Source organism: Hippopotamus amphibius, chromosome 17 (assembly GCF_030028045.1).
Source record: "Hippopotamus amphibius kiboko isolate mHipAmp2 chromosome 17, mHipAmp2.hap2, whole genome shotgun sequence".
Taxonomy (NCBI): domain Eukaryota; kingdom Metazoa; phylum Chordata; class Mammalia; order Artiodactyla; family Hippopotamidae; genus Hippopotamus; species Hippopotamus amphibius.
The window spans coordinates 57442651-57454940 of record NC_080202.1 but is presented as its reverse complement, the minus strand read 5'-3'; the positions used below and the strand labels follow the sequence as shown (position 1 = coordinate 57454940).

The 12290-nt window shown below is 57.2% G+C and overlaps 1 protein-coding gene across 1 annotated transcript; it reads left to right on the top strand.

Annotated features, from left to right (window-relative positions):
- Positions 1-1179: 1179 nt before the first annotated feature.
- On the top strand, positions 1180-11881 carry CDR2L (cerebellar degeneration related protein 2 like). Its single transcript, XM_057717194.1, has 5 exons — positions 1180-1506; positions 7043-7155; positions 7461-7609; positions 8190-8354; positions 9315-11881. Exons 1-5 carry the CDS (start codon positions 1428-1430, stop codon positions 10204-10206), a joined length of 1398 nt encoding a protein of 465 aa, XP_057573177.1. The 5' UTR covers positions 1180-1427; the 3' UTR covers positions 10207-11881.
- The last annotated feature ends 409 nt before the right edge of the window (positions 11882-12290 follow it).

Below are 12290 nucleotides of genomic sequence, written 5' to 3'. Positions count from 1 at the left end.
ACCCTTCCCTGGAGCCTCCAGAACGGAACAAAGCCTTGCAGACAACTAGAGTTCTGTCATGGAGAGCCATGTCAGTCTTCTAACTTACAGAACTGTAAGATAATAAATCTGTGTTGTTTCAAGCCACTAAATTTGGGGTAATTTGTTACAGAAACGACCGTGCCTCCTCTTCCCCTACGGGTGTTGATTCTTCTAAAGAAGTTCAACACCTTGTCACATGTTTATTGGGTCATTTTAGTCATTTGTAAGTGCTTGGTCAAGTCTTTTACCCACTTTGCTACTGGGCTGTCTTTCTTGTGGATTTGCAGGTGTTCTTTCTATATTCTGGATGTAAGTCCTTTGTTGGATGTATTTGTCACATATATTCAAAGTCGGTTATACTCAGTGTGCTTCAACAGTACCAGCATATGGTGGGTCCTAATAAAAATAAGTTACATGTATACATCAGTCTGAAAACTCCTTTAAGGAAAGAATGCTCGGATAGGTGACACTGTATATGGTTTAATGAGTATAATTGGGTATAAGATATGGATCCCAAGGAGAGGGAAACAGGACCTTAAAGGGAAAGGCCCAGAATGCAGGTAACAGTCAAAGTTCACCACTCCTGGCCTGAGGTTTCAGGCCACAGGCATTTAAACCCAACTTCTCAAAGGTAATTTTAAATTCACTCATTCATTCAAAAAGTGTTCATGGAAGGTAGCGACGGGTCAGCCGGCTCCAGGCACTGAAGAGCCAGCTGTGAAAAAGTTCCTTGCTTTTTGGAGATCTACAGAGAGAGGGAGACAATAGGTAAACAAAATAAAATGATTTCAGACATTGAGATGTAAACTGGAGTCTAACTTGAAGGGAAGGTGGGGTAGATCCTGCAAAGACCAGACCTCGAAGCAGCAGAGATCCCGCCTCGGCCCCGCCTCCTGTTTTGCATACGTCTCCTGATTGGCCAGCGGAGGCTAGCCCCACCCCGCGGAGCAGGCGGCTCGGGAAGCAAGGGGCGGACCCCTCCAAGATGCAGCGGCGGCTCCGGGTGTCGCCGGGCGGGCCGGGGGCAGCGCGGGCCGGAGCCGGGCAGGGGGCGCCAGCCGCGGCACCCGCGCTCTCCTAGCGCCCAGACCTGCCGGCCGGGCCTGGGCCCTCCTTGCCGCTGTCCCGCCCGCTGTCCCCGCCCCTCCACCCTTTGTGCCGCCGCCGCCCGGTGCCCCCAGCTCCGCAGGACCCCTGCCGGGCCGGACCGCGGCAGCGAGCCAGCCCCGCGTGGGCACCCGGCCGGCGGCGGATGGCGAGGGCGCGCGGCGCGGGCGGGGGCACTGCAGCCCGAGTCCGCGACGCGGGAGGCCCGGCCCGCCTCCGCCGCATTGTCCCGGGGCCCGCGCCCCGGCCCTGAGCCGCGCCGCCGCAGCGCCCGCCTGCAGCCCGCCGCCTGCGGGGCCATGCGGAGGGCCGCCAGGATGGAGGACTTCACCGCAGAGGAAGAGGAGCCCTGGTACGACCAGCAGGACCTGGAGCAGGGTGAGCCCCGCGACCCCTGCCCGCTTCTCCATTGTTGGGAGGTATCACCCCGGAGAGGGCTGGGCTGCACCCTGCGTGCCGGACTCGGAGGGGAGATGCGTCAGGAGAATCGGGACTTGGAGGGAAAGGGCGCTGCCCGGAAAGACGCGAACCCGACCGGTGGAGACCTGCAAAAGTGGGGGGAGCGGTCTTCCCCTTTCCCCGAACAACAGGGGCATACTTCACCCAGTTCGCCCACCCCATCTTAGAGGCAGGAACTGCCCAGGCGCCCCGGGTATTGTTGGGGGTCTGAGAATACTGGCTGGAGGTCTTTGGAGGCCAGGAGGTGGCTCCATGGTTATGTTTTGCTGAGAGGGGTTGCTGTACGGTGGGCGGAGGGGGGGAGGAAATTATCTCGTTCCAAATCCAAGGGCACCCTTCCCTGCCAGGATTCCTGAGCTCTAAGACTCCTAGAAAGTTTCTCCAACTCCCTTCCCCTCTACCCAGGGAGGTGATGGGTGTGTGGGCACCTTGCCAATGGAGAAGCAGAGACTAGTAGGAGTCCAATCTGCCTTCCGGAGGGAGGAGTCCGCCCGGCCCTTCCCCTGCTGGCCTTCTCCCAAATGGCTCAAGGCTTGGAGGGGGTCAGATTTGGGGATGCGGAGCAACGCCACAGGTCAGAGTCTGAGTAAAGAGCGAGCCACCGTCCCCTATCTCCCATCTGAGGACAGAGAGGGCGACTGGAAGGGGGTTGATGAGGTGGCCGAGGTGACATCACTCCGAATGGGGGCGGGGCTGTTAGGACTGGAAGGAGCAGGAGGCCTAAGAGGGTCAGGGCCAAGGCCTGCTAGAGTGGAGTCAAATTCACACTCTCCTGCCCAAAGTGACTCATTCCTGGATGGTCTGAATTGGAGGGACTAGGAAACATGTTCTAGAAGTGACCAGAGTCACCCGGCAAACCGGGTGGGTGTAGACACAGCCTGGTTCAGTGTGTGCCGACATCCTCTGCTCTGGGTCTCCATCCACGGGGCCCAGATGCCTGCCTTTGCCCTCATGTGAGGCATCTACCCAGATCCTGGAGCCTTTGTTTTTGGGCCCTGACCCACATCCCCACATGGCCAGATTTGCTGGTAGATGAGGCTCTGCCCTTGTGCTCAGCACTGTGGGTTAATCAGAGCCTCTGGGGGCCAGTGTGGGGCTGGGGGTGCTGGGCTTGACCCCACCTCTATGTCCTGGAGGCTACCCTCAGCCTCCCTGCCTGGAGTGAAATGCCCAGTCCTGGCTGCAACAACCCCCTTCCTCAGTCTGGGCAACTACCCCTAAAACCTGGCATTGTGCAAAAACCCATCAGGCTCCATTTAAGTGTCAGACACTATCCTGAGAACTGGGAGTAGTCCCAGCCCTGGCCTCCTAGGAGCACCTGAGTAGGTGGAGTTGGGCTTGTAACTGAGTGGGGATGATAGGATGCAGTGAGAGGGCTTCATGGAAGAGGCGGGCCTAGAAGAAAAAAGTGGAAGCTGAGTGCCTGGGAAGATGGCCTTCTCAGAGGCAGATGCTGAGGTTGTTGCTGTCTCATTTCATTCCCACACCCCTAAAGAAGTCTCTGGCACCTTGCCCGGCCCAGATGTGGGAGGAAGGAGCTGGGGAGTAGGGGGTGGGAGATGTGCTGCATCCGGAGAGGGAGAGGGATGTCGAGATTCCAGCTGGGCCGGGCAGCCGCGTTCCAGGGCCGGCGCAGGGAATGGGCCCCACAGGCCCCTGCTTTTCTGGCCTTACTGGTCTGCAGCAGTCAGCCTTGCCTCATTGTCTGAGTAGCAGCCAGAGCCCAGGAACAAGGAGGGAAACCAGAAATGAGACAGTCTCAGAAGAAACTGGAGCTTTCAACCAAAAATCAAACGTCCGCTCACCATGGGCCAGGTGCTGTGCCGAGCCTGGGGACGTGATCTCCACCCTCGGGGTCTCCACAGTCCAGCAGAAGAGGCAGGAATGGTATCAAACTACCATCTGTGCCAGAGCAACAGGGGTTCTGCAGCAGGGAGCCGCCAGCGAGGGCCTAGACGCATAAAGGTTTATGCGCCCCTCTGAGCTGGAAGGTGAACAGGCTCTCCCACCAACCCCTTGGCAGAGGAAGGAAGGCCAGCAGTCCAGGTGGAGAGGGCGCTTGTACCGAGGCACAGAGCAATGTGAAAGACCACACATGACTGGAAAGTAGGAATTATCTGGAGTGCCAGGGATAGGGGTTCGAGGAAGTCCCAGGCACAGCTGCCGTGGCATCACCTCCGCGGGGCGGGGCATGGAGAGCTGGGTGGTGGGGTGAGCACAGGCCAAAGGCCAGCCGCATGGGGGATCGGGTACCTGCTGCTTCCCCCTTCCCACACCCAGTTCCCAAATTCTCTCCCACCCAGCTGTTCCCTGGTTGCCTCTGAGTGTCCCAGGACATGGTTTTTCTCAGCTAGCCCCATCTCCCCTGAGGACAGGCCCCAACTTTACTTTCACATGGTTGGCCATCAAGCTCCTGTTTGACTTTGATGCTGTTCCGTCCCAGTGGAGGGAGGCAGCTGAGACAAACAAGGTCCTCAATTCTCACTGTGTTCCCTCTGCCCACTGCCACGAGCACCTGTAAAAATAGAAAAGGCCATTAATTATTAAGCACTGGCACTCCCTCTCTCTGCCTTCCTCCCTCCCTCCCCCAGCTTGGACCAGGTGTGGCCAGCCCTGTGGGTACCTCTTTCCAGGCTGAGCGATGGCTGCTGAGTCACAGAATTGAAATTCTGACCTTGAGTCTCAGCCTCAGGGGAGAGCTCTGACATGGCAAGGGAAGGGAGGTGACCGGACACCCATTCTGTGGACCCAGAGCTCCTGACATTGGTGACCTGGAGCTTGTGAACAGGATCCCTGCAGCCCTGTCAGGTGGTAGATGGCCTCCTCCCGCTCCCTTTATCTGTGTCTCTTCTTCCCTACGTCTGTCCCCGGTCCTTTTCCTACCTCTCTTCTCCGGAGTCCATGGGGCCCCACCCTGACCCCAGCCAGGAGAGGAGGTGGGAGTTCAGGGTTTCTTTTCAAAGACATCCCCTTAGCTCCCAGCCATCCTCTCTCGGGCTCTGGGGCATCGCTCCTGAGCAACACCTCGGCAGGCATTCAGAGGGCAAAACTGCTGAAGCTCACTGCAGGAGACCCCAGAAAACACTGGGGTCCAGGCAGGGGAGATGCCAGTTCAGGCTCAGTACCTTCCCTGGCATGGTGCAGTGTAACCATTAATCTGGCAGTGACAGGCTGTTTATTACTCCAGATTCCGCTTCTGGCTTAGCCAGCTCCCCCATTCTCCCACTCCCAGGCCTCCCTCCCGCTCTGGTCCAGAAGGAGCTGCTCCCTCCCGGAGCCGTCCCCAGCCCTCATCTAGCTGGTGTCCTTTCCCCAGGACGTGGCTCCACTCAGCCCCCTGCCCTGAAGCTTCTAGCCTTCTCTCGTGATCCCTCCTGGCAGCTCTGACCAGCTTAGCTTGCATTGTGATCCAGTTTCCCTGAGACAGTCTCTGAGATTCTCCCCCACCCCCCCATCCCAAACCACTTCTACTGTGTTCCCTTGCTCCCCATCTCAGAATCACTAGGCGGCCCAGGCCACATTTCCTGCCTTCAAGATCCCCGGTTTATGGTGTAACTTGCAGCTGCCCCAGCCCCCCCCAGAATAGGAATACACACACAGCTCAGATGCTCACCTGGAAGAAAGAGCATAAAATGTAGTTGTTCTTGGCCTTTCCTCACTCTGCTTCTGACCTTGGACTCTAGGTTAAGTTTCAGAGAATTCACGCAGGCCACCCACGGAGCCTGCGCAGGAGGCGGCCTCAGTAGCAATGGCCTCGTCACAGACCACCTAACAGTTCCCAGGGGAAAAAAAAGTTGATGCGTGTGACCCTCTGTTCTTTTTCATTTATACCTGAATTATTTGATAGTGTTTGAGGAGGAGTCGAAGGCTTGCCATCCCATTACAGAGAACAGGAAGCTGGTGTTCCTTCCCCATCACGAACTAGGGGTGGTTTTGGTGAATTTCCACCAAGCACACAACACAACAGATTGATCTGTCCTCCTCTTTGAGACCACAGTATGATCCTAGGCTTCCCTTATAAATATATTTATATATTTAAATATAAAGAAATAATATATTTGTAAACATATTACCCTTTGTTTCTTTTTTTAAAATTTTTATCGGAGTGTAGTTGATTTACAATGCTGTGTTAGTTTTTAAAATTCTTTTCCCATATAGGTCATTACAGAGTATTGAGTAGAGTTCCCTGTGCTATACAGTAGGTCCTTATAAGTTATCTATTATATATATATAACCTTTGTTTCTAAAAGGATTTAGGCATATATGTGGGGAAATATCCATCCCAAATGTCTAGGCACCCTCGCCCAACTTTGACCCACTGAGAGAATTTTTAGGGATTCCTGCTCCTGCCACTTCATTCTAACCCCTCCCTCTCCCCACCACAGAGCCATCTAAAGACAGGCCAGATTCCCTCCCAATCTCTCTGACAGGTGTTCATTTACCTTTGGCTGGGATTGGGGAGAAGATGTCCCAGTCCCACAGGGTGTAAGCATCAGGGCTACTAGGGGAAGAGGTTGATTTTGCTGCCCAGGGAGAGGAGACGCTTTCAGAGAGGGTTATGTGTCACTAGGACCAAATGGTACCCAAGCAGGGTGAAGAGATCCGAATTCTGCTTCCAGTGTGGCTGTGACCCAGGTAATGAAACCTTGGGCAGGTCATTCTTCTTTCCTCTCTAACCTGTCACCCACAGAATACGGAGGTTGGGCGAAAGAGCTTTGAAGCCCTGTCGAGTTCTAATACCCGGCAAGCCCTTCTGCCTCTCCCCCTCTCAGTGAGCTCCGGTCGCCCTTCCAAGCCCAACTCCAAGGCTGCTCATTGCCTGAGATCCCCAGCGTCCGCAGCGTGAACTCTCCCTTACCTATCGTCCCAGGGCATTTTGTGCCTCTGTCTGCTGATGCTCTTATCACGTTCCATTCACTCATCCTTTCAAAAAAGATGTATTATTCCCCTGCTCTGTGCCAGGTATTGTTCTAGGTGCTGGGGATGTCAGTGACTGAAACAGGCAAAATCCCTGCCCTGTAAGCTTATGATTAGTCGGGGAGATGAACACGATAAATGAGCAAGCTGTTTGATAAGTTAGATGGTGATACTAGCTAAGGAGAAGAATGAAGCAGGCAGGGGGTGGGGCATGGGGGAGGGTGCGATTTTGAATCAGTGCTTGAGGAAGGCCTCCCGGAGAAGCTGACATTAAAGGCAGAGAGGGATGAGCCCTGGAAGTGTCTGGGGAGAGGACATTCCAGGCAGAAGCGACAGCCAATGCACAGGCTTCTCTCCTGCCTTACATCCTCTTCTAGGCCTGGAGTCTCCCCAAGGACGCCCTCTGGGTCCTGCTTCTCTTGGGTTTCCCAAGGCCCAGCCCGGAGTGAATGCTCAGAACAGGAACTGGGGGGAGGGCCCTCTGACTTCATTCTCAGCTGCTCACATTCCTTTCACCCTCTACACCCTTCCCCCCCAGACTTGCACTTGGCCGCAGAGCTGGGGAAGACGCTGCTGGAGAGGAACAAGGAGCTGGAGGAGTCTCTGCAGCAGATGTACTCCACCAACGAGGAGCAAGTGCAGGAGATCGAGGTGAGGGGCCACGTGGGCCCTGCACATGCTCCCCCACCTATAAAGGACCGCTTGGCCTATGTGTACCTTTGTACAGCTTAAGAAGAGGTACCCTCTTAGCAGACCCAGCCTTGGCTCAACAGCCTTGTGCAGTTCACAACCTGCACAACTGTCCCAGGAAGCCCTCTTGCACCGTTTTGACCCCTCCCTCCGCTGAAGACGAATACCCCAGAGCAGACCTGTTCCTAGAAGTGGGAGGAGGGTCCAGGTGGAGACATTTTCCCCAATGCAGTTCTGAAAGGTTACTCACCCACCCCCATCCCCAGTACCTGACCAAACAGCTGGACACACTGCGGCACGTGAACGAGCAGCACGCGAAAGTGTACGAGCAGCTAGACCTGGCAGCCCGAGACCTGGAGCTGACCAACCAGAAGCTGGTGCTGGAGAGTAAGGCTGCCCAGCAGAAGATCCATGGGTGAGCGCCAGGCAGAGGGCTGGGATCCAGGGGTTGGGATGGCCAGGGAGAGGCCCAGGGCTGGGTGTACGTGTGTGCGTATGGACTGGGGGGTGTGACTCAGGCTCCTTCTCCCAGAAGCCCAGGTCTGGGAGCCTGGGGTGGTAGTGAGTTTGCCTTTGTCGATTTGGGCTGGTTTAACATTCAGGCCACAACCTTTCTTTAAGCACCAACTACACCCCAGGCTCTGTCTTAGGCACTGAGGGATACAGTGATGGGGATACAAAGACACTGTCCCGCCCTCTGGGAGGGAAGGCAGACACGTAAATCTTTTATTGCAGTCCAGGGTGATACGTGATTAGAAGGGTGTACCAGGAACTGAGGAGACATGGAAGAGAAATGATCGGCTCAGCCTGGGAGGTGGGGGAGAAGAGTGGGTCCTTGGGCATACGAGTTTCCCGTCTGACCTCACTACCAGGCCTCATGGCTCAAGGTCACCTGTTTGTCCCCAACCCCCAAGTCCCCCAGGGCTGCAGTGAGGAGGGCTGGCCCCATCCCCTTAAAGTCCCTCCCATGAGTGTGTCCCCCACCCCATCCCCAGGCTGACGGAGACCATCGAGCGCCTGCAGACCCAGGTCGAGGAGCTGCAGGCCCAGGTCGAGCAGCTGCGAGACCTGGAGCAGCTGCGAGTGCGGCGCGAGAAGCGGGAACGCAGGCGCACCATCCACACCTTCCCCTGCCTCAAGGAGCTGTGCACCAGCCCCAGGTAGGTGAGGGCGCCACTCGGGAGCAGCATCCTGGACCCTGGACTGTGTCTCCTAGTGCCCAGGACTGCCAGCCATGGGAGGGAAGGGAGGGTGGGCGCCAGGCAGCAGGTGGGAACGAGAGTCGCCGCATCGTCCAGGCTATCGGAGAGGCTGGTCCCGTTGCTGACAGTCAGCAGCTGGCACTTATGAGCACTGGCCGTGTGCCCACCACTCTGCTAAGTGATTTAATTCCCACAGCAATACCGTGAGGTGTGGTTTATCATCCCCGCTACCCAGAGGAGGAAATTGAAACTCCAAAGTCATGTGTCTCATCTAAGGTCACCTGTTTAGTAGGCCAGAATTCTCACCCAGGAGAGGTTAACAACTGTACCTTTCAGTTCCCACTGAGTCTTTTGAATGGGAGGACTTCCCAATGTAATAATACTGTACACATGGTGTATTTAGTGGGTGTTTCAATAAAGGTCCTGGCAGGAGACAGACCGTGCCCTGCCCAGAGGAACTGAGAAGTGATTAATAAAGAGGTGTGGGCAGGGTGCAGGGGAGACCAGGGGGCCACTGCAGCACCCTGGGGTTGCAACAGAGAGGCGCTGTTACCATCCTGAGGCCTAAAGGGACCGGCAGAAGGGAGGTTACCGGAACCTAGAAGGCATGGAGAGCGCTGCCTGGCCCGCAGTAACCAGGGAAGGAGCCCAGGGGGAGACATTCCCCATGACCTCCCTCTGCTCCCACCTCCGGACCTCCTGCCAGGACCTCCCATTGGCTGAACCCAAGAGAGAGCCAGGAAACCTGGCCGAAGCTAAGGGCAACCTCCCAGGGCAGAGAGCAGGGGGAGAAGGGCCGAGAGCGGCTCTGGAGGGGCAGATTATCCAGCCCAGTGGAGGAGAGAGATGCGGCTGGGCCCCCCCGGGGCCTTTGCCGTGCCCACCGCCCCCTGCCCACCTGCCGCTGCTCCCTCCCAGGTGCGAGGATGCCTTCCGCCTGCACAGTTCCTCCCTGGAGCTGGGCCCGCGGCCCGTGGATCAGGAGAACGAGCGGCTGCAGACCTTGGTGGGAGTGCTGCGTTCCCAGGTGAGCCTGGAGCGGCAGCGCAAGGAGAGGGCGGAGCGCGAGTACGCGGCGGTGCTGCAGGAGTACGCGGAGCTGGAGCGGCAGCTGTGCGAGATGGAGGGCTGCCGCCTCCGCGTGCAGGAGCTGGAGGCCGAGCTGCTGGAGCTGCAGCAGATGAAGCAGGCGAAGACCTACCTGCTGGCCCGGGAGGACCACCTGGCCGAGGCCCTGCTGGCGCCCCTCACCCAGGCGCCTGAAGCCGACGACCCCCAGCCGGGCAGCGGGGACGACTTGGGCACCCAGGACGGAGTCTCCTCTCCGGCCGCCTCCCCAGGCCACTCCGTGCGCAAGAGCTGCAGCGACACGGCGCTCAACGCCATCGTGGCCAAAGACCCGGCCAGCCGGCACATGGGCCACCTCACGCTGCACGCCAACAGCGTGCGCAAGCGGGGCATGTCCATCCTGCGCGAGGTGGACGAGCAGTACCACGCGCTGCTGGAGAAGTACGAGGAGCTGCTGAGCAAGTGCCGGCAGCACGGCGCGGGGGTGCGGCACGCAGGCGTGCAGACCTCGCGGCCCATCTCCCGGGACAGCTCGTGGAGGGACCTGCGGGGGGGCGAGGAGGCCCAGGGGGAGGCCAAGGCGGGCGAGAAGAGCTTGAGCCAGCACGTGGAGGCCGTGGACAAGCGGCTGGAGCAGAGCCAGCCCGAGTACAAGGCGCTCTTCAAGGAGATCTTCTCCAGGATCCAGAAGACCAAGGCCGACATCAACGCCACCAAAGTCAAGACGCACAGCAGCAAGTGACGGTTTCCCGGCCAGTGGCCTCCCCCAGGGTCAGGCCGTGGGGTCCCTCGTACCTGGGCCTTGCAGCCTCTGGTGAGTGAGGGAGCCCTTTAGCAGCAATACACCCCAGAGGGAGGCTGCTCTCTGACCCAGGGTGACACCGGTTCCTTACTGATGGCAGGGGAGGCTGTCAACATGTCCTGCTTCCCAAGGACCCTCCACCATCCCATGTCAGCCCCAAGACCCCACTGAGAGTTTGCAAGCCAAATGTCCCCACTCCTCTGGGGATTCCCAGCTCTCCCAGACCCGGCTCCCTGACCTTGGGCCTTGCTCTCAGATTTGTGGCCAGGCTTCTGAAAGTCATTCTGGACCCGTTGGCTTTTTTTTCAAAGTTTGGGTTTTTGGTTTTTTATGTTTTGTTTTTTTGAGAGAGATTTTTTGCGAGGCAAGGTCTCCCTGACCCATTGCCACAACTGGAAACACTTGAAGGGGGATCCCAGAGCCAGCTGTTGCAGGTTCCAGGGGTCTCCTGGATCACCCACTGCTTCTCCCCAGCTGTGATGTGCTATCATTCCCTGAGCACCAGCTGTCCCACCTCGAGGGTCCTGAACAGGTCAGAGACGGTCCCTGCCAGGCAGAGCAGAACACCTGAGCCAGGCCCGAGTGGCCCCAACTCCAGCCCTGGTGAGGGTGGCTTCTCCCTGGACACCCTCAGCCCACTGCAGATCTGTAGCCAATCAACTCAGAGCCAACCTCCCCAGGTTCCAGCCCCGGAAATGCTTTCCGGGTGTCAAGCCTTCCAGGGGTCTGGGAGGTGGGAGCCCCCTGTCTCTGCACGCCTCCTCTGACTCACCAAGCTTGGCCTCTGCCTGTCCCCACCTCAGGGACCATGATGTGTCTCATTCACTCCCACATTCCCCCCAGGCCCACCCCACCGCAGGTCATGCCTGCCACCCTCAGAATGTCCTGGGCGTGTGCCACCGGCCCATGGTCCCAGCATCCTCCCCTGCACCCTCTTTACTGCACTCTCCCAAGATGCTCACCCCACAGTGGGCAGTATTGAAATGAGACCAGATGGGGAACATGTCTCCTCCTTCCCATAAATTGCCTGCTCTTAACCTCCCACCTTTGTGGGGGACTTTTGAGGACCCAGCTGGGTCAGTGGTTTAATATTTTGTTAAGGCTTCAGAAGGTCCAGCTTCAGCTAAGAGATGCCCAGTCCCCAGCTTGCCCTGAGCAATCTTCAGGGCTCCCAGTTCCTTCTTCCTGAGACCCTAGAAATCGGAGGAGCCATACAGCCTGGTGGCCCTGGGTCTGTGCTGGAAGCCCAGTGGGGAACCTTCATGCCTTATTTGTTTCTAAGGGGTAAAAGGGTTTTCTTAACAAGCATGCCCGACCTCCCTGGAGGCACCACCCTGCTCTCCGGGTGGCACTGTGATGAGAGCTGTCGGCTGGTCCTTCCGTTCACACGTCTTGGAACCTTCTGTCCAGTGGAGCTGGGCAGCTCCCAGCCCTCTGTGTGTCTCCGGCATCTGGGGTGGAGTGGGATGGGACGGGACTGGTGGGGGAAGGGCTCCTGCCTGTTTGCTCCCCAGTTCTGTAGCTGCCGACCAGTGTCATCTTTGAAGTATACATGAGAGAAATATATTTACAAATGCTTTATTCTCTTCTTTAATAAAAAACGCACCAGTATTCTAAAAGCAGAAATGGCCCTGGAGCCATGGTCCTGTCTCTGTGCATCTCATGCTTCCGCCTCCCATCACACAGCTACGGTGGGGAGGGGCACAGCCTCAGCTTCACTCCCCTGTGATTGGCAGCCAAACAGCTCTAAATAGCAGGATCTTGGAAGTTTCCATCTTTGTTGAGTACCAGCTATGCCAGTCATGTTGCCCTGCAGGGTGTCCCATGGGGTGGACCCTCCTTGTTATACTGATTTTGCAAATCTCTCCCCCCCAACCCACACCTGTCAACAGCCCAGGTAACCAGAAATCAAAGAAAATGCTCCGGAATCTTTGGTGGGGGTCAGTTTCTTGCTGCCTTCTCCCATTTCCAGATAAAAAAAATTTGGTCAGCTCTGTGGATCCCAGCCCCACATGGAAAAGCTC